We start from the raw sequence: 26,855 nt of genomic DNA, 5'->3' as shown, positions 1-26,855 counted from the left end.
ACACATGGATCAAAAAAAAAGTCCAAAGAAAAATTTAAAATATTTTGAAATAAAGGAAAATGAAAAGCAGCAAAAGCAGTGCTTAGAGATTAGTTTAGAGCATTAAATGTATATGTTAGAAAAGAAGAAAGATATAAAATGAGTTCCTAAGCTTCCAGCTTAGAGCACCAGAGAAAAAGAGCAATATAAGCTTTAAGGAAGTGAAAGAAAGAAGTAAAAATTAGAGCATAAATAAATAAAACCCCAAACAGGAAGACAATAACAGAAAATCAACAAAACGACAAGCTGTTTCTTTGAAAAGATTGATAAAATTGATAGACCTCTAGCCAGTCTAACAAAGACCAAAAGAGAGAAAGAAACAGATTACTAATATAAGGAGTGAAAGATGTAAATTTCTTCTTTTCATTTAATTATGATAAAATACACTGTTGACCCTTGAATAACACAGGAGTTAAGGGCACCGACCCTCCCACAGTTGAAAATCCAAGTATGACTTTACAGCTGGAACTCTGTATTCATGGTTCTGCATCCTCGGATTCAAACAACCGCAGATCTTGTAGTACTGTAGTACATATTTATTGCAAAAAATCTGTGTATAAGTGGACCCATGCAGTTCAAATCCATGTTGTTCAAGGACCAATTGTACATAACAAAAAATTTACCATTTTAAGCATTTAAAAAAATAAATTTATTTATTTTTGGCTGCGTTGGGTCTTTGTTGCTGCACGTGGGCTTTCTCTGGTTGTGGTGAGCAGGGGCTCCTCTTTGTTGTGGTGCGTGGGCTTCTCTTGTTGTGGAGCACTGGCTCTAGGCACGCGGACTCCAGTAATTGTGGCACGCGGGGTCAGTACTTGTGGCTCATGGGCTCTAGAGTGCAGACTCAGTTGTGACGCATGGGCTTAGTTGCTCCGCAGCATGTGGGATCTCCCTGGACCAAGGTTCGAACCCGTGACCCCTGCATTGGCAGGCGGATTCTTAACCACTGCGCCACCAGGGAAGTTCCACATTTTAAGCATTTTTAAGTGTACAGTTCAGTGGCATTAAGTACATTCACATTGTTGTACAACCGTCATCACTCCATCTCCAGAGTACCCATTAAACTCCCCATTCCCCACTTCCCTGGCAGCCAATCTACTTTCTGCCTCTATGAATTTGACTACTCTCAGTACCTCATATAAGTGGAATAATAGAATATTTGTCATTTTGTGACTGGCTTATTTCACTTAAAATAATGCCTTTAGGGTTCATTCGTGTAGCATATGTCAGAATTTTCTTCCTTTTTAAGGCCAAATAATATTCCATTACATGTAACAATGTGTATATAGTACTTTTAAAAAAAATTATTTATTTTTGGCAGTGTTGGGTCTTCATTGCTGCACGCGGGCTTTCTCCAGTTTCTGTGAGCCGGGACTACTCTTTGTGGTGGTGTGCGGGCTTCAGTAGTTGTGGCACACGGGCTAACTAGTTGTGGCTTGTGGGCTCTAGAGCGCAGGCTCAGTAGTGGTGCACGGGTTTAGTTGCTCCGTGGCATGTGGGATCTTCCCGGGCCAGGGCTCAAACCCGTGTCCCCTGCATTGGCAGGCGGATTCTTAACCACTGCGCCACTGGGGAAGTCCCTATAGTACATTTATTTATTTATTTATTTATTTATTTTGCGGTATGTGGGCCTCTCACTGTTGTGGCCTCTCCCGTTGCGGAGCACAGGCTCCGGATGCGCAGGCCCAGCGGCCATGGCTCACGGGCCCAGCCGCTCCGCGGCATATGGGATCCTCCCAGACCGGGGCACGAACCCGTATCCCCTGCATCGGCAGGCGGACTCTCAACCACTGCGCCACCAGGGAGGCCCCCTATAGTACATTTAAAAAATCCATTTATCCATTGATGAACACTTGAGTTGCTTCTGCCATTTGGATGTTGTGAATAATGCTGCTACGAACTTGGATATAAAAATATCCCTGCTTTTAATCCTTTTGGGTACATACCCAGAAGTGGAATTGCTGGGTTATATGGTAATCCTATGTTCAGTGTTTTGAGGAACCATCATATTTGTTTCCACAGCAGCTGCACCTTCTTACCACTTTACATTCCTATCAGCAATGCCAATACTTGTTATTTTACGTTTTTATTTTTTTAATTTTAATTTTTATAATAGCTGTCCTATTCTTTTTCAAATTCCTTTTCTATTTAGGTTAATACAGAGTATTGAGCAGAGCTCCCTGTGCTGTACAGTAAGTCCTTGTTGGTTTTTTTTTGTTGTTGTTGTTGTTTTTGCGGTACGCGGGCCTCTCACTGTTGTGGCCTCTCCCGTTGCAGAGCACAGGCTCCGGACGCGCAGGCTCAGCGGCCATGGCTCACGGGCCTAGCCTCTCGGCGGCATGTGGGATCTTCCCGGACCGGGGCATGAACCTGTGTCCCCTGCATCGGCAGGCGGACTCTCAACCACTGCGCCACCAGGGAAGCCCTGGTTATCTATTTTAAATATAGCAGTGTGTACATGAATAGATACATGTATATGTAATCATTGTGTAAGTGAATCACTCTGCTGTACAACTGAAACTAACACGACATTGTTAATCAACTATACTCCAGTATAAAATAAAAATTTAAAAAAACAGCTATCCTAATGTGTGTGAAGTGGTATCTTATTGTGGCTTTGGTTTGCATTCCCTAATTAGTGATGTTGAGCATCTTTTCATATGCCTATTATGCTTATTGGCCATTTGTGTATCTTTGGAGAAATGTCCTTTGCCCATTTTTTATGGGATTGTTTGAGTTGTTGATTTTAGGAGTTCCTTATCTATTCTGAATATATGTGAATATATACATATATATGTGTATATGTAGATATACATATATATACACATATACATATTCACATATACATTTATATATATATATGTGTGTGTATATATATATATATATGTTTGGCATCGCCAAAAAAACAAAGAGTTAATACTGATTGTTGTGAAAAATCCTAAAAAAATATGCTAAATTGTTGAATCAGCCTTGATTTTTTTTTTCTTTTCTTTTTTTTTTTTGGCCACACCACACGGCATGTGAGATCTTAGTTCTCTGACCAGGGATCGAACCCGTGCCCCCTGAATTGGCAGCGTGGAGTCTTAACCACTGGACAGCCAGGGAAGTCCCAGCCTTGATACTATAAAACAAAGTAACCGCAAAATGATAGGAAAAAAAAAGAGAGTCTAGTTATCTGAATTGTATCAATTTTTTCTTTGTTTCATAAAGTCAACTGAAGTTAGCGTGTTTGAAGGCATTTTTGGAAAGTAAGGTTTGTTACATAGTAAAATCCTGACCAACTTACTGGAGCCTCCAGCCTTCAGGAATCAGTCTGAATCAAGGTGTCTCAAGAATAAAGGTCATAGTGATTGAAATGGGATTATTTTGCAGCTCCTAATTCTCTAAGATGGTCCTCAACCTTCTGTAATCTGGTTTCTGCTTCCTTCACTGTGGAATGGATTAATTGAGGTCACTAGTGACTTCATCTCTTGCCAACTTTTGGTCTAATTCACTCTTTTTTTTTTCTTTTTTTTAACCATTGAATTGTACACTTTATTTTGTTGTTGTTGTTTTAACATTTATTTATTTACTTATTTGGGCAGCACCGGGTCTTAGTTGAGGCATTGCAGGATCTTCGTTGCAGCACGCACGTTTCTTAGTTGCAGCACGCTGACTCTTAATTGTGGCATGCTACCTCTCAGTTGAGGTATGCATGCGGGATCTAGTTCCCCAACCAGGGATCAAACCTGGGTCCCCTGCATTGGGAGTGTGGTGTCTTACCCACTGGACCACCAGGGAAATCACAGGTTTTGTTCACTCTTGACAGTGGTTAAGAGCAGAGAATCTCAAACCAGACTGTCTACGTTCCTCTCTTAATAGCTTTCTAATATAAAAGTTGTGTAACCTCTCTGGGTCATCATTTAAAAAGTGTCATCACTTTTAAGATGGGGAAAGTAGTGATACCTGCTTTAGAGTATTTTAGATTTTGGATCTAAAATTGGAATCTTTAAAAACAGTCCTTTTGGCGAGTTAAGAGCATCTTTATAAGTTCTAAAAAAATATAAAGTGATAAAGGAACCATGATTGTTTCTCATGGGAGATCCTATTCAAATATTATAGCAATATCTAAGGCTTTTTCTAAACTTCTTATTTAATTTATTTTACTAGTATTTTATTTTTTAAGAGCAGTTTTAGGTTCGCAGCAAAATTGAGTGGAAAGCACAGAGATTTCCCATCTACCCCTTACCCCTACACGTGCAGACCCATCCCCCATTATCAACATTCACCACCAGAGTGGTACCTGTGTTACAGTTGATGAGACTATGTTGACACATCATAATCATCCAGTCCATAGTTTATATTATAGTTCATGCTTGATGGTTTACATTCTGTGGGCTTGGACAAATGTATAATGGCATGTATCTACCATTATTGTATCATTCAGAGCATTTTCACTACCCTAAAAATCCTCTGTGTTCTGCTTGTTTGTCCCTTCCCTCGCCCAAATCCTGATCTTTTTACTGTCTCCATAATTTTGCCTTTTCCAGAATGTCATATAGTTGGAATTATACATTATGTAGATTTTTCAGATTGACTAAGCTCTTTTAAAATTGAGATATAATTCATATACTATAAAATTCACTCCTTTCAAGTGTACAATTCAGTGGCATTTAGTATATGCACAGGGTCATATAACTGTCACTGCAGTCCAATCCCAGAGCATTTTCATCACTCTAGGAAGAAACTCTGTACCTATTAGCACTCATTCCCCATCCCCCCTCTTACAGTCCCTCCAAGCCACCCAACTATTTTCTGGCTCTGGGTTTGCCTGTTCTGGACATTTTATGTAAATGGAATCATACGATGTATGGCCTTTTGTGTCTGATTACTAAGCCTTTTTAATGATGGTCTTAATCTTTTCAAAGTATGTTCATGTTTAAAAATAAATGCATAACACCTCTATGAGGTAGACAGGAACTTTGTAACAATCTTTGTGACATAATTGCATTGTCAGATTTATTGTGTCCTCATGACCATAGGATGAGGGAAAGAGGTTTAGAAGTGGCAGGTTAGAGATTTGGAAAAGTAGAGTTAAAGGAAAAATAAGACATGATGATATATGAAAAATAACTCAGTCCTGTGGGATTTCTAGAATCATGAGAATTAAACTTTATTAAAGTGCAACTGCAATTAAATACTCCAGTTATATTTAAGAATTTTAAATTGTAAAGATGGGTTGTTGAACCTTCAGTAGTTATAGACAATCTCATTTCATCAAGGTTGAAAGGATGTCAGGATTGTGCTCTGGGTTATTCCAAATTTTTTAAATGGAAGCCTGTTGCTACAGTGTGCAGAAAGGGTATGATAAATTTATTTTTAAAAACAAATTAAAGCAAATAATAGGTGTCTTTTGCTTTGCTAAAGTTAGCTCGAGTAGAGAACTTTTATATAATGGAAATGTAAAGCATTAATTCTTTCTTTAAAATTTTTTTTCTGTATTTATTTCCATATACTTTAATTTTAAGATTGAAGTATAGTTGATTTATAGTGTTTCCGGTGTATAAATCAAAGTGATCCTTTGATTATTATTTTTTTTCAGATTCTTTTCCCTTATAGGTTATTACAAGATACTGAATATAGTTCCCTGTGCTATACAGTAGGTCCTTATTGTAAGCATTAATTTTTGAAAGTTGTGAGTATATTTGAAATTAGTCATCAGTGTTAGTAAAGGGTAACATTTTTCTGTAAATTTTACATGTTAGGTTTTCTGTTTTACAATATAGTGTGCTTGTGGGATGCAAATTAGTGCCATCTTCACAATTGAATTTGTAGTTGTAACTGAGTAGAGAAAATCAATAGGATAACAAACTACAACAGGCTATCTTGTTGTCTGCCATGGCTCTTACCATTTCCTGGTACAAAGGAAGTTCTGGCTAAATTATTTGGTTACTATCTGGCCTTTCGCCTTAATGAACTGTGCTGCTGGTCTTTTCATTGGCGAGGACTTTTTTTTTTTGGCCTGGAAGCCTAAATGATCGTCCCCATACTTCTTTTCCTTGGTTCCCCTACTTCATCCTGCTTGTCTTTCTTGGGGGTTCTTCCCTCAACAGTAAGAGCTCCCTGATCCCTTCTATAATGCCATTCCAAGGGAAGTAAGTTCTAAAACGAAAAAGTTATTGAAAATGAAAAGAAAATGAGAGGTATCTTTACGTTAATAAAACTCTTGCCCCTATTCACTTGTAATCAAATCTTTGTCTCAGAAGTTCCAGCCTCACATTGAGTGGCATAACTATGACCTTAGAATCCCTTTTCCCTACACTGAATTTTTCTGCTGCTGGGTGGGGTGAGGAGGAAGTGGGGACATGTATGTGTTGATGAAGTGAGAAGGAAAGACTTGGACAACCCATGAGGGGAGAGTAGTATCTGCTAAGATAGTCTGGGTGGCATCTTTTTTTGTGTATATAAGTTGGTGTTTAATTTTTGTGTGTATAAGTTGCTATATGTAACCAAGGTTAGCTGAGAATATGTCTAGAAAATAACTTTATAGTGCTTAGTCATTTTCTGTTGCATAAAATTTAAGATCTTCTCAAAGCACGTAAAAGCACTTCATAGTTTTTGTCTAAGAACTTCACAATCAAGAAGCTCTTTTTCTTTTTCTGACTTATCTTCACTCTGGGGTGAAGTGAGAGTAGCATCGACATATATGCACTACCAAATGTAAAATAGTTAGCTAGTGGGAAGCAGCCACATAGCACAGAGAGATCAGCTTGGTGCTTTGTGACGACCTAGAGGGGTGGGATAGGGAGGCTCAAGAGGGAGGGGATATGGGGTATATGTATGCATATGGCTGATTCACTTTGTTGTACAACAGAAACTAACACAGTATTTGTGAAGCAACTATACTCCTATAAAGATCTGTTAAAAAAAAAGAAGAAGAAGCTGGGTGCGGTGGCATGCGCCTGTAGTCCCAGCTACTCGGGAGGCTGAGGCCGGAGGATCACTTGAGCCCAGGAGTTCTGGGCTGTAGTGTGTTATGCCGATCGGGTGTCCGCACTAAGTTCGGCATCAATATGGTGACCTCCTAGGGGCGGGGGACCACCAGGTTGCCTAAGGAGAGGTGAGCAGGTCAAAAGTCCCATGCTGATCAATAGTGGGATCGCGCCTGTGAATAGCCACTGCACTCCAGCCTGGGCAACATAGTGAGACCCCGTCTCTTAAAGAAAAAAAAAAAGAAAGAAGCTCTTTTTGTGATAGCTTCAAAAAAGTATAATCCCTTAAAAAAACTACTGTACCTTATTTTGTAAACTCAAATTAAGAATGTTTAGTTTTATATAGATATTCAAATATGGTTATTGTTCACATTGTTTTTCATTACTGAAGTGATAATGCCTGTTTGAATATTACTTATGTATATTTTGTGTTTCAAATGAATTTGCTGTAGGCATATCTGCTTAGGACTTTGGCATGATTTATGAAGAATATATTAGACGTTTGTATAGTTCATTGAATCTTAGAGATGGGAGGGATTTGAAAGGCTTTTTTAGTCCTAGTTGCCCATCTAAAACGGAAACTCATCTTCAACCAACTCTTGACTTTTGACTCTTATAATTAATTTTTTTTAACCTTCTTTTTCATATTCTTTTCCATTATGGTTTATCACAGGATATTAAATATAGTTCTCTGTGCTATACAGTAAGACCTTGTTGTTTATCCATTCTATATATATCAGTTTGCATCTGCTAATCCCAAACTCCCACTCCACTTCACCCCTCCCCTGTCCCTCTTGGCAACCACCAGTCTATTCTCTATGTTCTTGAGTCTGTTTCATAGATATGTTCAATTGTGTCATATTTTAGATTCCACATATAAGTGATATCATATGGTATTTGTTATTCTCTTTCTGACTTACTTCACTTAGTATGATAATCTGTAGCTGCATCCATGTTGCTGCAAATGGCATTATTTCATTCTTTTTATGGCTGAGTAGTATTCCATTGTATATATGTACCACATCTTCTTTATCCATTCATCTGTCAATGGACATTTAGGTTTCCATGTTGACTCTTATAATGAATTCTTTTTTTAAAAAAAATTTTATTGGAGTATGGTTGCTTTACAGTGTTGTGTTATGAATTCTTAATTGTAGCCATTGGTAGAGAATGTCTACTCTTTCTAGGCATCCCATTCTATTTCTGACTAGTTCTAGCTATTTGAAAATTGTACCCTGAAACTCTCTTACTCTGTTAAATCAATCATTTATCGTAATTTTGTTCTTCTAGAGCTAAATCCTCTTCAATAAAAATACTCTTTAGTGGTTTGAAGATACATCATGAGTCTCATTTCATCTTATTTATGCTAAGCCCAGTTTTTGTTGAATTGTTGGTCATATTATAGGATTTCCCTGTCCTCATCACCCAATGGACATGTTTTAGTTCCTCGGCTTTCAAATGTTTTTGACTGTAACCCAAATAAAGAATATATTTCATATCTCAACTGAACATACATGTAGTATGTAGTTTTAATACATATATGCAACTGAGACATAAATTTTATAAGACAACATACCTTTACATTGACACTTTCTGCTCTTTTTCATTTTTAAAAAATGGTGGTGTTACCTATTAAATTGATTTTATCACTCACTGATGGATTTTAGCCTGTAGTTTGGAAAACATTGTTCTAATTTGTTCATGTCGCAGAACTGAAATAAGGAGTTTCCAAAAGCTGTATGTTAGGACAGTCATTGCTAAAACAGGTTTTACCTTTATTAACTCAAAGAGAATATTCTGATGGTGGTTATAAAGTAAAACTAACCAGGATTATCAAGTTCTTGGTAATGCATACAATACAATTGATGTATGCAACTGTTATTTTTATCCTTAGGTGGCGACAGACAAGGTTGCAGAAAAGTTGAGTTCTACTCTCTCATGGGTGAAGAACACAGTGTCACATACAGTCAGTCAGATGGCCAGTCAGGTGGCAAGTCCATCTGCTTCATTACACACTACATCCTCGTCTACCACACTGTCAACGCCAGCCCTTTCACCATCTTCCCCGTCACAGTTGAGTCCAGACGACTTAGAACTCCTGGCTAAACTGGAGGAACAAAATAGGTAAGTAAGGTTGCTTGGGTTTTCTTTCTTTTAATTATCATACAAACTCAACCATTCATGTACGTATATATGGCATAATCAAAAATTTAAATATTTGTTCAAATTAAGAATGTTTAGGGGAGTTCCTTGGTGGCCTAGTGGTTACGATTCTGGGCTTTCACTGCTGTGGCCCGGGTTCTAGCCCTGGTCAGGAAATGAGGTCCCGCAAGCTGTGTGGCGTGGCCAAAGGAAAAAAAAAATGTTTAGTTTTTGGCTCGTTGTTTATCAAAGCTACTTAACAAAAGTATTCAAGTCTTTTTTGGAGGAGTTGGGTCTTAAAACTAAAGTTGGACTAAAATTTTCTTCTGCCTTGGATAGCTGTAGAGATTTGTTTTCTTAATATAGCAAATTATCTAAATTTTTCCTGAATTTTAGAAAAGATTTTTAAGGCAAATAAAACTACCATTTTTGTTTTTTAAACTCTCTAAATAGTCCCCTTTGGTTAAGCTGTAGAATTATTTAATTTAGGATGGATATCTGATTTGTGATATAGAGTGGGAAATCTCTTCATAAATTTATTCATGGAAGGCAGAGTATTCTTTTCTTTTAATGGTGTGACATAGAATACTTGTTTACTCTGTTATTACTGTGTACTGTGGACCCTGGGTGCCCCTTCACTAATATTACTATCAGAAGTTCTCTAGGGCATCAGCTATTAAAGAGTTATTGGAAAAGCGTCCTTTTACATTCAGTAAAACCACCACTGGCTTTAAGGGTAATAAGAGAGAGAATTTCTAACAGCTCTTTTGATATATAATGTACATAATAAAGTACACATACTTAAGGTGTACAATTTGATAAGTTTTGACATATGTATGTACCTGTGAAATTATCAACCAAATCAAGAAAATGAACATATCTATTATCTGCCTTTCTATCCCCAGATAGCCGTTGATTTGCCTTTGGTCACTGTAGATGAGTTTGCATTTTCTACAGTTTTATAGAAATAGAATCATACAGTATGTACTCTTTTTTAATGGGTTATTTCACTAGCATAATTTTTATGTTGTAGCACATATGAATACTTCATTCCTTTTTTTTGCTTAGTAGTATTCCATTGTATGGATATATCACAGTTTACCTACTCACCTGTTGTGAAATGCTATAAACATTTGTGTATAAACCTTTGTATAGATTTATGCTTTCATTTCTCCTGAGTAGATACCTAGTAATGGGATGGCTGGTTTATATGGTAGGTGTACATTTAATTGTCAAACTGTTTTCCAAAGGGCCTATAGTTTTCCACATTCTCATCATCAGTGTATGAATATGTCAGCTCTTCTACATCCTTACCAATGCTTGGTACAGTCAGTCTTTTAATTTTAGCCATTCTAATAGGTATTTGTATCTTGTGGTTTTAATTTTCATTCCCCTAATGGTGTTGAGCATCTTTTTATGTGCTTATTTGCCATTGATATGTCATCTTTGATTAAATGTCTGTCTGAAATTTTTGCCTGTTTAAAAAAATTAGGTTGTTTGCTTTCGTATTATTATTTCTTATTATTGTTTTAAGAGTTCTTTATATATTTCAGGTGCAAGTCCTTTATCCATATATATGTTTTTCAAATATATTTTTGCAGTCTGTGGCTTATTCTCTTAGCATTATCTTTTTTTTTTTTTTTTTTTTTTTGTGGTACGCGGGCCTCTCACTGTTGTGGCCTCTCCCGTCATGGAGCACAGGCTTGGGACGTGCAGGCTCAGCGGCCATGGCTCACGGGCCCAGCCGCTCCGCGGCATGTGGGATCTTCCCGGACCAGGGCACAAACCCGTGTCCCCTGCATCGGCAGGCGGACTCTCAACCACTGCGCCACCAGGGAAGCCCAGCATTATCTTTTGAAGAGCAAAAGTTTAAAATTGTGATTAAGTCCAATTTGAAGTTGTTCTTTTATGGAATTTGCTTTTGATGGCTCAAGGTCACACAGGTAGACTCCTGTGTTAGAGAAGTTTTATATTTTTAAGTTTTAGATTTACTGTTGTACATTTGAGTTAATTTATTTGTATGAAACAGAACATAGATCAAAGTTCAGTTTTTGAATATGCATGTTTAATTGTTTTTGTATTTGTTGAAAAGACTGTCCTTTCTCCACTTAATTACTTTTGCACTTCTGTCAAAAGTCAGCTGTCTGTATACGTTATGTGCTTATTTCTGGATTCTTTTTCTGTTCCACTGATCTATTTGTCTACTTTAATGTTAGTATGACACTGTCTTGATTATTGTAGCTTTCTGATAAGTCTTGAAATCAGATAGTGTTAATCCTCCATCTTTGTTCTTTTGACTATTTTTGCTGTGTATCATACCCTTGTGAATTTTACATGAAGTAATTTGTGCAAAAATGCTTGCTGAGATTTTATACAGAATGCTCTTGAATTCTTAACAGTATTGCCTTCCTCCCATGGACACAATATATTTCTCATTTACTTATTACTTGTGCATGGTATTGTTTTTGTAAATTTAATTTTTTTTTTTTTTTTTTTTTTGTGGTACGCGGGCCTCTCACTGTTGTGGCCTCTCCCATTGCGGAACACAGGCTCCAGACGCGCAGGCTCAGTGGCCATGGCTCACGGGCCTAGCCGCTCCGCAGCATGTGGGATCTTCCCGGACCGGGGCACGAACCTGTGTCCCCTGCATCGGCAGGTGGACTCTCAACCACTGCACCACCAGGGAAGCCCGTAAATTTAATTTTTGATTGTTCATTGCTACCATATAGAAATACAATCATTTTTCTTTTGTCATTCGTGTATCCTGCTGCCTTGATAAATTCACTTGTTCTGGTAGGTTTTGTTGTTTTTTTTAGATTCCATTAGATTTTCTACATAGATGAGCATGTGGTCTGTGAATAAAAGCATGTTTGTGTCTTCCTTTACAATATGGATGCCTTTTATATCTTTTTCTTGCCTTATTGCAACTGACTAGTACCTCCAGTACACATTTGAGTGTAAGCGATGAACAGATAGCCTTGTTTTCCTGATCTTAAGGGGAAAGCATTAAATATGAAGTTAATTGTAGGTTTCTGTAGATGACTTTTATCAAATTGAAGAAGTTCCTTTCTATTTCTCATTTGCTGAGAGTTTATAAGAAACAGAAGTTGGATTTTGTCAAATGCTTTTCCTGAATCTTTTGAAATGATTACATTGTTTTCCTCTTTTAGTTTAATATAGCAAATTACATTGATTTTTAAATGTTAAACCAACTTTGCATTCCTAGGATAAACCCCTCTTAGTCATTATATACTGTCTTTTTTTTTTTTTTTTTTTTTTTGCGGTATGCGGGCCTCTCACTGTTGTGGCCTCCCCCGTTGCGGAGCACAGGCTCCGGACGCGCAGGCTCCGGACGCGCAGGCTCAGCGGCCATGGCTCACGGGCCCAGCCGCTCCGCGGCATATGGGATCCTCCCAGACCGGGGCACGAACCCGTATCCCCTGCATCGGCAGGCGGACTCTCAACCACTTGCGCCACCAGGGAGGCCCTATATACTGTCTTTATAAAGTATTGTTTACTGTCTTTATAAAATATTGTTGGATTTGATGTGCTAAAATTTTGTTTGGAATTTTTGCATCTATGTTCAGGAGGGAAATTGTTCTGTAGTTGTCTTCCGATGTCTTTGACCTTTATCTGTAATGTCTTGTGTCCTTGTAATGTCTTTGTGATCTTTCCTCTTTTCTAATATAAGTGTTTAGTGCTGTACGTTTCTCCTAAAGCTCTGCTTTAGCAACATCCTTTTAAATTTTATGGTCCTGAGTGTGGTCCGTTTTGATAAATATTTTATGTGCACTTGAGAAGATTGTGTATTTAGCTGTTGTTTGGTGGCATATTCTATAAATGTTAATTGATTCAAATTGATTGATAGTGTTATTCAAGTCTGCTGTATCTTTGCTGGTTTTATGTTTACTTGTTGTATCAGATATTGATGTCAGCTGTTGAGAGAGGAGTATTGAAACCTCCAACTATAATTGTGGATTTATTTCTCTTTAAATTTTATCAGTCTTTGTTTTCATGTAATTTGAAGTTTTATTATTGTGTATATAAACATTCAGAATTGTTATGTCCTGTTGTGAAATGCACTCATTATCCCTAGTAATATTGTTTGCTTAGAAATCTACTTTATCTCATCTAGTCACTGTAGCTTTCTTTTGAATAATGTTAAAATTTTATATATTTTTCCATCCTTTACTTTTATTCTATTTTTTTCTTTATCTTTAAAGTTTGTCAGTTAGACAGCATATAGTGGCTCTTGCTTTTTAAAATACAATCTGACAAGCTTTGCCTTTTTTTTTTTTTTTTTTTTTTGCGGTACGCGGGCCTCTCACTGCTGTGGCCTCTCCCCGTTGCGGAGCACAGGCTCCGGACGCGCAAGCTCAGCGGCCATGGCTCACGGGCCCAGCCGCTCTGCGGCATGTGGGATCTTCCCGGACCGGGGCACGAACCCGTGTCCCCTGCATCGGCAGGCGGACTCTCAACCACTGCGCCACCAGGGAAGCCCCAAGCTTTGCCTTTTAATTACAGTAATTAGATCACTTTAAAAAAAAATTATGACAGAATTTTATTTCTTGCTCACATTAATGTTTATCTCGAACTGCAGGCTGAGTACATTTTTGCTGCACACTTCTTCATTTCTGGACCAGTGACCAGCCCCTATGCAGGATAAACCAGACTCATGGCAAATAGTGGAAATATATCTTAAAGCATCTGCTAGAGAGTGATACACATAACTTCAACTCACATTTTATTGGCCAAAGCAGATCACATACTCACACTCCTTATAGAGTGAAGTGGGGATTAGAATCTTCTTGCTGGATCTTAGAAAATATATGCTTATTATTATTTCAGCACCTTTTCCAGTATTTTTATTGTATTGTTATTGTGCTCTTAATTATTCACATACCATAAAATCCATCCCTTTAAAGTGTACAATTCAGTGGTATTTTTAGTACACTCACAGAGTTCTGCAAACATTACCACTATCCAATTTCAGAACATTTTTATGACTCCCAAAAGAAACTTTGTACCCATTAGTCTCCCCTTTCCTCCCTCCTTCCAGCTGCTGGTAACCACTAATCTACTTTCTGTCTCCATGGATTTGCCTATTCTGGACATTTCATTGGTAGTCTTTTGTGACTAGCTTCTTTTACTTAACATAGTATTTTCTAGGTTTTGAGGAAAATAGATCATTTACATTTAATGTAATTCTTGATATGGTTATGTTTATATTTGTCATCTTGTTTTACTATTCTTTATCTTTTAATTTTTCGGCCTTTTGACTGAGTGAAATGTTAATGATTCTGTTTTATCTTTTGTTGATTTATTGGCTATAACTTTTTGTTATTTTGCTGGTTGCTTTGCGGTTCATAGTATACATCCTTAACTAACTTAGCACAGTATGCCTTCAAGAGATCTCATACCATTTCACACGTAGTGTAAGAACTTAGAATAGTACATTTCCATTTCTCCTCTCCAATCCTTTGTGCTAGTTTTATCATGAGTTTTGCTTTTGTATATGTTATAAACCCCATACTACAGTATTATTTTTGCTTCAGTAGTCAATTATCTTTGAAATGAGATTGAAATAATAAGAAAAAAATCTTATATTTGCCTACATAGCTTCTATTTCTGGTGCTCTTTGGTTCTTTTTTTTTTTTCTTTTTGTGGTACACAGGCCTCTCACTATTATGGCCTCTCCCATTGTGGAGCACAGGCTCCGGAAGTGCAGGCTCAGCAGCCATGGCTCACGGGCCTATAGTTGCTCTGGGGCATGTGGGATCTTCCTGGACCGGGGCACGAACCCGTGTCCCCTGCATCGGCAGGCGGACTGTCAACCACTGTGCCACCAGGGAAGCCCCTTCAAAATTTTTTTGTTCCTTTCTATCCTCCTCCTCAGTGACTCTTAATTACACAAATATTAGGCCACTCGAAGTTGTTCCACAGTTCACTGATATCGTGTTCACTTTCTGGAAAATTTTTATTGTTTTGTATTCAAGTTCTCTATGTTATGATCTGCCATGTCTAATTTGCCATTAATCCTATCCAGTGTGTTTTTCCATCTGTCACATTGTTCATCTCTAGAAGGTGGAGCTGAGTGTTGTTTGTATGTCTCTACTTAAGTTTTGAATATACAGGAATATAGTCTTAATAACTTTTAATGGCCTTGTCTGGTAGTTCTAACATTTCTATCAATACCAGTTTGCTTTTGATTAATTGCTTTTTCTTCTGATTGGTTATATTTTTCTGCTTCTTTGCATGCCTGATAATATTTGATTGGATGTCTCACATTGTGAATTTTACCTCACTTGGTTTGGCTGTTTTCCTATAAATATTCTTGAGCTTTGTTCAAGAATGCAGTTAAGTTACTTGGAAAGAATTTGCTCTGGAGTAATGTACAGCCTAGGGCTATTACTCCCTCCTACTGAGGCACGACCCTTTGTGTACTTTACCCAGTATGCCTTGAAACAGGTTTTCCAGTCTGGACGGTGGGGACAGATACTATTCCTGGCCCTGTGTGAATGGTGGCCACTGTTAAATCTAATCTTTTCTGGTGGTTTTTTTCTCTAGCTTTGGGTAGTTTCCTTACAAACATGTGCTGATCAGTTCCCAGCTGAATACTTAATGGGTATCCTCTGTCAATCTCTGAAGGTCTTGTTTGTGTACTTCTTACCTCTCTGATACTCTGTTCCTTGGACACTAGCCGCTTTGGTCTCCTCATGCACTCAGCTCTGCTCAGTTGAGAAAGTTCACTAGGTTCTGTTGAATTCTTCCTACGCATGCCAGAATCTGGAAACTCTTTCATGGCAGGTAAGATGGCAGTCAAAGGTCTTACCCCACTTTTCTCCTGAGTTTCAGAAATTGCTGTCCATTGTTGCCTGTTGGCCAAAGTCTTATATATTCTGAATATTAACTCTGCTCAGCTTTAAAATAATTTATTGCTGAGGTAGTTGTTGAAATTTTTGCTTTCAAATGACCTGTCCTCAGGTTTGGTCCCTTTCTGTTGATATGGAGACAGAAAATAGAGATGTGAAAGAAATTACCTGGAAATAGAATTTACAAGCTAGAGATTTTGAACCTGGCCCAAATGAACGCCTAGAAGAAGACCTAATGTTAGCCCATTCAAACCTGGCAATAGAAATTGTCCCCTTCTGATTATTGTTTCCTAGAAAGTGCTTTTAAAGGGTTTTCTTCGGCTCTCAGCATTTGATGGGTAAGATAGAAAGCTTGGTGTGCCACATGATGATAACTTTTTGTGGGTTTTATGTGTGTATTGGTATTAACTTTATGCCCCTTTGCTTATTACATTTGAAAGATTTAGAGCAAAGTCTTTTGGTTGAGGTTTTAGGAGGAGGTAGTTTTCTAGCATAATATGTAGACTGGCAAAGTTTCTTGGGTAAGATGAATTTGGAAGTGGCTCATGAAAGAGCAAAGTGGAGTGTTGGGTTGTGTGAAGGCAGTTATGAGCAAATAGATGCTCACAGAAAACAAAGTGGCGGGGACTCTTAAAGAGAACAAAAGGAGGTGTATGGTGTGGAAAACTTAGTGGAATATAAAACCAGGGCAGGACTGGCGAAGTAAAACACGTATAGATAGTGCTAAAGGATGTAAAGAATTCATAAGTTTTGAATTGGTTCTTACATGGAAAAGTAGTTCACACAAAAGATAACTTTGGCCCTGAGTTTGTAAGTGACCAAAGTTGAATTTATTTTTATGGTTATGATCAATAATTACTGTATAACTAAAATATAGAAAACACCATATAAAAATTGTTGCAAGTGATGTGTGTATAGATGAACTTTTTCTCAAGTAATTCACAATTTATTCCAGAGTACTAGATGTGCTTGGCATATAGGTTAACAATTAAATAATAATTGTTAGAATTGTTTAAAGATGTCTAGAAAAGAGATTTTGACAAGTAAGACTTTGAAGAAGTAAAAGAGGCAGAAGGTTTTCACCCTTTGTTCTTGTGTGGAATTACTCAAAACTTTGTACTTTTTTGAGTTCACATTTTGAGTCTCTCACTCTTTTTAAAAAATCATTAAAACTCAGAATCCATGGGAAGGATTTATGTGTAGAGAATGGGTAAATGTAGCAATATTTTGTTTTGCCTTAGGAGAACAATCCTGGTGGAAAAACACATCTTTCTGACTTTAATAAAAAATAAAATGACAAACACTAAGATCTAGCTCACCTTCCTCTGTTCTGCTCTAGTACCCCAGCAATGTATTAAGTCCAAGAAAAAATTGCAAGAATAATAAACTAAATTTTCTCTGACCACTTCTGTGGTTTGTAACATAGATATGCAAGTTATGTATCTAAAGTAAAAATTGAGACACTACTGTTACTTCTAACAGGGGAGATGCTTTTATTTAGGATTTCTTCTCTTTTGCAAATGTAGATGAATCTCTTGTGTTGCTTAACCATCTTTGAATGAGAAAGAGTAAAATACTTTGGCAGTATTTTAGAAAATTAAAATTGAAGAAACATGAAAATACCAAATTCTATAAAGAAACTGTTTTTCCTTCCCATAGTTTTACTGCAGTTATCACTTTTTAAAAATCAGTGCATCTGGCAACCCCAGGAAAATGTGAAGAAATGGTTCAATACAATGTCAAAGATCTGTTTGATGAAAGTTAATTATTGATAGCCTTGAAGTTGAAATGGGACAGCTATTTTTTTTTCTGTGTTAAATGTGTTTTTCATTTTCAAAATACAAAGGCTTTGGCTGAGATGAATTTAAGAAGGTAAGGTTCAAGCGTAATAGCAATGCATTTTAATTAAGGAGGGGAATAGTGCTAATTTAAATTTTAAACGGGCCATTATTTTTGTGGTTTAAAAGTTTGACATTGCAACCATGTTTGTTTCCTTTTGCATTCTGTTATTTAGAATCAGATTTTATTTTTTAGCAGATTTTGGGGGGTGAAATATGAGGATGAGGAAATGGTTCTTCTAAACTAAAGTAAATGTATTTTATTTATTTTTTTAAATATGGTAAGCAGGAATCTTTGAAACCTCAATTTATATATCTTTGTATCCTACCAATATCTAAGTCTACACTGTCCAATATGGAAGCCATTAGCCATATGTGACAGTTGAGCTCCTGAAATGTTGCTGGTCTAAATTCTGATGGGCTGTAAGAGTAAAATATACTCTAGATTTTGAAAAGCTGATTTGGGGGGAAAAATCTCATTAATTAAAAAAGTTTTGATTACATACTAAAAATATGTAATATTTTGACTATATTTGATAAAATAAATTATTTAAATTAATTGCAACTATTTCTTTATACTTTAAATTTGGCTATTAGAATATTTAAAATTATGTAGGGGCTTGCATTATATTTCTGTTGGACAGTGCTGATCTAGGTGATCTAACTTTTATGTTTATAATTTTACCACCACAGTATTACCTCAGTTTTCCTAAGGATACTCTCTATAACACAGCCATGAACATTTAAGGAAGTAGTAAAAAGCTTCTGAAAAAAACATGTATTTTCAAGTCTTTGCGTTAAAAATTCATGTATTTTTAATCATAGGAGAAGCCTTTAGATCTTCACTCGCACTCTTTATTCTTTTTCTTTTCATAGGATTGTTTTAAATTTTTAATCCATTGTCTGATTTCCTGAGGAGTTTGATGATATGATTAATTAAAAGAATTTATTTTACTATTTCTGTTGCAGCTAGCTTAGCTTCAGTCTGCAATGTCTATGCTTTCTGTCTGGAATGTCTGTGTAAGGCAATCAGTAAACCATAAGTTTCTTTTTTTCAATTTTTTAAAACATCTTTATTGGATTATAATTGCTTTACAATGGTGTGTTAGTTTCTGCTTTATAACAAAGTGAATCAGCTATACATATACATATATCCCCATATCTCCTCCCTCTTGCATCTCCCTCCCACCCTCCCTATCCCACCCTTCTAGGTGGTCACAAAGCACGGAGCTGATCTCCCTGTGCTATGGGGCTGCTTCCCACTAGCTATCTATTTTACATTTGGTAGTGTATATATGTCCATGCTACTCTCTCACTTGGTCACAGCTTACCCTTCCCCCTACCTGTGTCCTCAAGTCCATTCTCTACATCTACATCTTCATTCCTGTCCTGCCCCTAGGCTCTTCAGAACCTTTTTTTTTTTTTTTTAGATTCTATATATATGTGTTAGCATAAGGTATTTATTTTTCTCTATCTGACTTACTTCACTCTGTATGACAGTCTCTAGGTCCATCCATCTCACTAAAAATAACTCAATTTCATTTCTTTTTATGGCTGAGTAATATTCCACTGTATATATGTGCCACATCTTCTTTATCCATTCATCTGTTGATGGACACTTAGGTGGCTTCCATGTCCTGACTATTGTAAATAGAGCTGCAGTGAACAGTGTGGTACATGTCTCTTTTTGAATTATGGTTTTCTCAGGGTTTATGCCCAGTAGTGGGATTGCTGGGTCGCATGGTAGTTCTATATTTAGTTTTTTAGGGAACCTCCATACTGTTCTCTAATCCATGAATTTGGTAAAGTAGCAGAATACAAAATTAAGGCACAGAAATCTCTTGCATTCCTATACACTAATGATGAAAATCTGAAAGAGAAATTAAGGAAACACTCCCATTTCCCATTGCAACAAAAAGAGTAAAATACCTAGGAATAAACCTACCTAAGGAGACAAAAGACCTGTATGCAGAAAACTATGAGACACTGATGAAAGAATAAGATGATACAGACAGATGGAGAGATATATCGTGTTCTTGGATTGGAAGAATCAACATTGTGCAAGTGACTAGACTACCCAAAGCAATCTACAGATTCAGTGCAATCCCTATCAAACTACCAATGGCATTTTTCACAGAACTAGAACAAAAAATTTCACAATTTGTATGGAAACACAAAATATCCCAAACAGCCAGAGCAATCTTGAGAAAGAAAAACAGAGCTGGAGGAATCAGGCTCCCAGACTTCAGACTATACTACAAAACTGCAGTAATTAAGACAGTATGGTACTGGCACAAAAACAGAAATATAGATCAATGGAACAGGATAGAAAATCCAGAGATAAACCCATGCACATATGGTCACCTTATTTTTGATAAGGGAGGCAAGCATATACAATGGAGAAAAGGCAGCCTCTTCAATAAGTGGTGCTGGGAAAACTGGACAGCTACCTGTAAAAGAATGAAATTAGAATGCTCCCTAAAACCATATACAAAAATAAACTCAAAATGGATTAAAGACCTAAATGTAAGGCCAGACACTATAAAACTCTTAGAGGAAAACATAGTCTATGACATAAATCACCTCCTAGAGAAATGGAAATAAAAACAAAAATAAACAAATGGGACCTAATGAAACTTAAAAGCTTTTGCACAGCAAAGGAGACCATAAACAAGAAACAAGACAGCCCTCAGAATGGGAGAAAATATTTGCAAATGAAGCAACTGACAAAGGATTAACCTCTAAAATTTACAAGCCTCTCATGCAGCTCAATATCAAAAAAACAAACAATGCAAGCCAAAAATGGGTAGAAGACTTAAATAGACATTTCTCCCAAGAATATATACAGATTGCCAACCATCAGTTTCTGATCAGAATATTTGAGAGGGGGCTGCAAGACTCCTGCATTCCCCTTCTCTGAGATCTCATCTTAAAGAAACAAAAGCCAAAGAAAACCCTTATGCTTTCAGAACTGGAGAGATTCTTGTCGTTTAGGCACCTCCCTCCTGAGTTGTCTCTGAATTGTTTCCTGCGCTAATTCCTTGTCTTTTCTCTTAATTGTCCCTTCTTGTTTCTCTTGTTCTGAGACTTGTATATGTGCTTGATGATGTTGCTGTGAAAGGGTGTGACTCCTGTGAGTCAGACGTGTATTTTGTTGCTATTGATTTGCCTTTCTTTTAGCCAGCAAGCTGCTGTCTTTCTCCGTGCACTTTCATATCCTGTTTGTTTGGTGTAACATTACAAGAGTGTTTGAACCCTATGTTTGAAAAGTTGCTCCCTCTGCAATAAAGTGCCAGTGTATTTAGCTTTCCAAGTGTTTTTCTTGTATAGCAGCTTTCTTCCTTAGCTTTCTTAGATCTTCCCTTAGTTCTTTATAAATTAACTTAGCAGTTTACACATTCCCAAATGGCATGTTGACCTGTCGTTTTTGTATCCTGCTCTCTTATTTCTGGTATCCATAGGAAGGCATTATACTGAGTACAGCAGGATATTCCAAAAGTTTGTCAAATAATTGCCCAATTTCCATTTGTAGACTTTTCAACTTCTGGGCTTCTTATCTATATGGATAAGTGTCACAAGTACTTCTATTCCAAATAACCCAAAAGAGAACCCATTCTTTATCTTCTCCTCCTTTGTATTTTTCATAGTATTGTAGTAAGTAGAGGGTTTTTTTTTTCTTTCATGTTTATCAAATATGTCCTGCTATATACATAAGCTACTTCTTTTTTTCATGTACCCATCATTGAAGTGCACAGAGTACCATTTTCCTCAGATAGGTGATCCCTTGGTGAGGTGAAGGTTCACTTCTCAGTAGCAGGAATATGGTGAAGGTAATCTCTCTAAAATAAGACCCAAAGACCCTGATTACTCTCTTTGTTGGCATATTCCCTTGTTCTCACTTTAGTCCCTAGTCCTATCTATTAGGGAACTGGAAATGCTTTCTCTCTGCCAAGTATTCTAAGCTTCTGCAAGCAAACAATCCTAGACTTTTTCCATCCTTGATACTATTTGAAGTCCAACTGATAATTGGCTTTAGCACCTCCACCTCAGATAATGTGGAGCTGTAACCATTTTGAATGTGGCCCTTAGAGCTGGAGGTACAGAGATTTGGAGTTGCTTAGCTAGGAGACCGAGGACTATGTATTTATTCTCCAGTCAGTAGAGATTCAACTCTGATGTCGTAGTCTGGCAGCATTCTAGGAGGATGAATAAATTTGGGCCTCTGAATTATTGTATAGCAGCAGGCCACACATACCTATGGGGAATGCCTTTGATTATAGCATACAGTATTCCTACCAGGCCAGTATTCTTTTCCTTAATTTGATAAATTTCTTCTTATTAGTCATAAGGAAATTATGATGGGGTGGGAAGGTAGTTTCCTTTTATTTATTTATTTTTTTAATTACAGTAAATCCATGCAAGGCAGTGAACTCATGTGCTCTGGGAAGAGGAAGATAACTGAATAAGTTTTGAACAGACTTCTCACTAGCCCATGGATCATGAGTAATGTTGTATTACCACTTTCTCAATTGCCAGGCTAAAGTCTTTGGAAACATTTTCAGGCAGTGTGCCTCTACTACCATGTCAAGAGTATTTTACTTCAATTTAAACTAGGTGGCAACCTGTCTAGGAGTCTTCCTGAGGTGTTTTTTTTTTTTTTTTTTTTTTTTTTAAATCACTGCTTTTAGGAAAAAGAAATAAAAGTATATGATTCTAATTACACATTCTGTAAGGTCTACCTATTCTTAATTAGTATGTAAATTCTTCTCCTGCATACCATGACTAAGTAGCTAGTGGGGAGAGACTTGATAGTATCAATTCAAGTGTTACTACTTTTGGAAAATGTTAACGTTTTCTCAGAAGGATTTCATTGTATCCATAGCACTGGAAAAAAATTATAAAGTTTTTCCTTAGAAAATTCTAAATTTTGATAGAGTGACCAACAAATTTGAAAAAAGAGAAAGGAAGTAGTATTCATACTTACCTTTCTTTATGAAATAGATACACTTAATATATCAAAAACAGTTACTGTTTTTTGTGATAGTAATAGTCATGGTTTTTAAAACAATTCTGAAGGGCTTCTAGTGATAAAAAGTAGTAGTTTCTCACCTAATTCTCACTACCCCTAATGTCATTAACCAGAGACAGTATTTTTAATACATTTTTGTAAAGTTGATGTATAATTTGCAACAGAGAAATGCACAATTCTTAAGTGTACAGTTAGAGCTTTGATAGATGTATACACCTGTGTATAACCCACAGGCCATTAACAGGGAGACAATTTCTGTCATCTTAGAATATTCATTTGTGCCCTTTTTAGCAACCCCACCACCTGAAACTTTTCATCTGATTTTTATTGCCATGGATATATTTCGTTCTTTTTTCGATATAACAGCATTTGGGGGGGTTCACACATATGAAGTGTACAATTGAGTGTTTTTTCATATATTCACAGAGTTGTGCAACCAATCACCACAATCAATTTTAGAACATTTTCATCACCCCCAGAAGAAACTTTGTATCCATTAGCAGCCACTGCCCATTCCTCCTTGTTCCCCTTACTCCCACTCCAGTCCTCAGCAACATCTAATCTACTTTCTGAATTCTAGCTATTTCCTATAAATGGAATCATACAATATGTTTCCTTTTGTGACTGGTTCTTTCACTTAGCATAGTGTTTTCAAGGTTCATCCATGTTGTAACATGTATCACTACTTCATTTATTTTCAAGACTGAATGATATTACACCTTATGGATATACCAGTGTTTTTATTCATTCAGCACTTGATGGACATTTGAATTGTTTCCACTTTTTGGCTATTATGAATAATGCTGCCATGAAAATTAGTTGTATAAGTTTTGTATGGACATAGATTTTCATTTCTCTTGAATATATACCTAAGAGTGGAATGGCTGACTCGTATGGTAATTCTATGTTTAACCATTTAAGGAATTGCCAGACTATTTCCCGAAGTGGTTTTAACCACTTTATATTCCCATCAGTAGTGTCTGAGGGTTCCTGTGTCTCCATATCTTCACCAACACTTATTATTTGTCCTTTCGATTATAGCCATACTAGTGGTTGTGAAGTGGTGTGTTGTTATGGTTTTGATTGACATTTCCCTAATCATTAGTGATGTTGAGCATCTTTTTATGTGTTTATTGGCCATTTCTATATCTTTGGAGAATCGTCTATTCTTACTCTGTGCCCGTTTTATTTATTTTTTATTTTTTTTAATGATTGCTTTATTTTTTTTAATTAATAAATTTTTGCCTGCCTTGAGTCTTCGTTGCTGCGCACAGGCTTTCTCTAGTTGCGGCAAGCGGCGGCTACTCTTTGTTGCGGAGCATGGGCTCTATGTTCACGGGCTTCGGTAGTTGTGGCACATAGGCTCAGTAGTTGTGGCTCGCGGGCTCTAGAGCGCAGGCTCAGTAGTTGCGGTGCACGGGCTTAGTTGCTCCACGGCATGTGGGATCTTCCAGGGCTCGAACCCGTGGCCCCTGCACTGGCAGGTGGATTCTCAACCACTGTGCTACCAGGGAAGTCCCTGTACCCATTTATAAATTGGTTTGTTTGTCTTTTTCTTATTGAGTTGTAAGAGTTATTTATGTATTCTAGATACAAGACTCATGGGTTACAAATATTTTTCCCATTCTGTGGGTTTTCTTTTCACTTTCTTTTTATTTTATTTATTTTTTATTATTTTTTCTTTTTTTTTTTTTTTTTTTGCGGTATGCGGGCCTCTCACTGTTGCGGCCTCCCCCGTTGCGGAGCACAGGCTCCGGACGCGCAGGCTCCGGACGCGCAGGCCCAGCGGCCATGGCTCACGGGCCCAGCCGCTCCGCGGCATATGGGATCCTCCCAGACCGGGGCACGAACCCGCATCCCCTGCATCGGCAGGCGGACTCTCAACCACTTGCGCCACCAGGGAGGCCCTATTTTTTCATTTTTTAAATTATTTATTTATTTTTATTTATTTATTAGTTTTGGCTGTGTTGGGTCGTCGTTGCTGCGCACGGGCTTTCTCTAGTTGCGGCGAGCGGGGGCTACTCTTTGTTGCCGTGTGCGGACTTCTCATTGCGGTGGCTTCTCTAGTTGCAGTGCATGGGCTCTAGGCACGTGGGCTTCAATAGATGCAGCGCGTGGGCTCAGTAGTTGTGGCTCATGGGCTCTAGAGCGCAGGCTCAGCAGTTGTGGCGCACAGGCTTAGTCACTCCACAACATGTGGGATCCTCCCAGACCAGGGCTCAAACCTGTGTCCCCTGCATTCGCAGGTGGATTCTTAACCAATGCACCATCAGGGAAGTCCCTGTTTTCACTTCCTTGATGGCATCCAGTGAGGTACAAAACATTTAAAACTTTGATGAGTCCAATTTATATATATTCTTTATTGTTACTTATGCTTTTGGTGTCATGTTTAGGAAGGCTTTTCTTCTACAATATGTGAAGACTTGTTCTTGCACTTCTTATAAGTGGAATCATATAGCATGTATTTGTCTGCATCAGGCTTCTTTCACCTAATGTTTATAAGATTCATGTATGTATCAAAGTTTGTTTCTTTTTATTGCTGAATAGTGTTGCAGTGAATGAATATATCACAATTTGATTATTTTTCTGAATATTGGGGTTGTTTCTGGGCTTTGGCTATTATGAATAAAGCTCTTCTGAATGTTCAATTGCAAGTCTTTTTCTGGATGTAGGTTTTCATTTCTCTTGCTGTGTCATATAAAAATATGTTTAACTTTGTAAAGAATTGCCAAAAAAATCTGAAAGTGAAATCAAGAAAGCACTCCCATTTACCATTGCAACAAAAAGAATAAAATATCTAGGAATAAACCTACCTAAGGAGACAAAAGACCTGTATGCAGAAAATTATAAGACACTGATGAAAGAAATTAAAGATGATACAAATAGATGGAGAGATATACCATGTTCTTGGATAGGAAGAATCAACATTGTGAAAATGACCCTACTAGCCAAAGCAATCTACAGATTCAATGCAATCCCTATCAAACTACCACTGGCATTTTTCACAGAACTAGAACAAAAAATTTCACAATTTGTATGGAAACACAAAAGACCACGAATAGCCAAAGCAATCTTGAGAACAAAAAACAGAGCTGGAGGAATCAGGCTCCTGACTTCAGACTATACTACAAAGCTACAGTAATCAAGACAGTATGGTACTGGCATAAAAACAGAAATATAGATCAGTGGAACAGGATAGAAAGCCCAGAGATAAACCCACGCACATATGGTCATCTTATCTTTTTTTTTTTTTTTGCGGTACACGGACTTCTCACTGTTGTGGCCTCTCCCGCTGTGGAGCACAGGCTCCAGACACGCAGGCTCAGCGGCCATGGCTCACGGGCCTAGCTGCTCCGTGGCATGTGGGATCTTCCCGGACCTGGGCATGAACCTGTGTCCCCTGCATCGGCAGGCGGACTCTCAACCACTGAGCCACCAGGGAAGCCCTGGTCACCTTATCTTTGATAAAGGAGGCAGGAATGTACAGTGGAGAAAGGACAGCCTCTTCAATAAGTGGTGCTGGGAAAACTGGACAGCTACCTGTAAAAGTTTGAGATTAGAACACTCCCTAACACCATACACAAAAATAAACTCAAAATGGATTAAAGACCTAAATGTAAGGCCAGACACTATAAAACTCTTAGAGGAAAACATAGGCAGAACACTGTATGACATAAATCACAGCAAGATCCTTTTTGACCCATCTCCTAGAGAAATGGAAATAAAAACAAAAATAAACAAATGGGACCTAATGAAACTTCAAAGCCTTTGCACAGCAAAGGAAACCATAAACAAGACCAAAAGACAGCCCTGAGCATGGGAGAATATATTTGCAAATGAAGCAACTGACAAAGGATTAATCTCCAAAATTTACAAGCAGCTCATGCAGCTCAATAACAAAAAAACAAACAACCCAATCCAAAAATGGGCAGAAGACCTAAATAGATATTTCTCCAAAGAAGATATA

General features: G+C 37.4%; 1 protein-coding gene across 8 annotated transcripts in view; it reads left to right on the top strand.

The window, feature by feature from the left end:
- Positions 1–26,855, top strand: part of EVI5 (ecotropic viral integration site 5) — a 240,978-nt gene that overhangs the window by 54,076 nt on the left and 160,047 nt on the right. For all 8 annotated transcript variants that reach the window (XM_060090121.1, XM_060090122.1, XM_060090119.1 and 5 more), the window contains exon 2: positions 8,902–9,131. In XM_060090121.1, coding sequence (XP_059946104.1) covers positions 8,983–9,131 — 149 coding nt within the window. In that variant the 5' untranslated portion in view covers positions 8,902–8,982. The remainder of the gene's footprint in view (positions 1–8,901; positions 9,132–26,855) is intronic.

The sequence above is a fragment of the Mesoplodon densirostris genome, chromosome 2, assembly GCF_025265405.1.
Source record: "Mesoplodon densirostris isolate mMesDen1 chromosome 2, mMesDen1 primary haplotype, whole genome shotgun sequence".
NCBI classification, from domain to species: Eukaryota; Metazoa; Chordata; class Mammalia; order Artiodactyla; family Ziphiidae; genus Mesoplodon; species Mesoplodon densirostris.
This window is presented reverse-complemented; position numbering and strand designations above follow the sequence as displayed.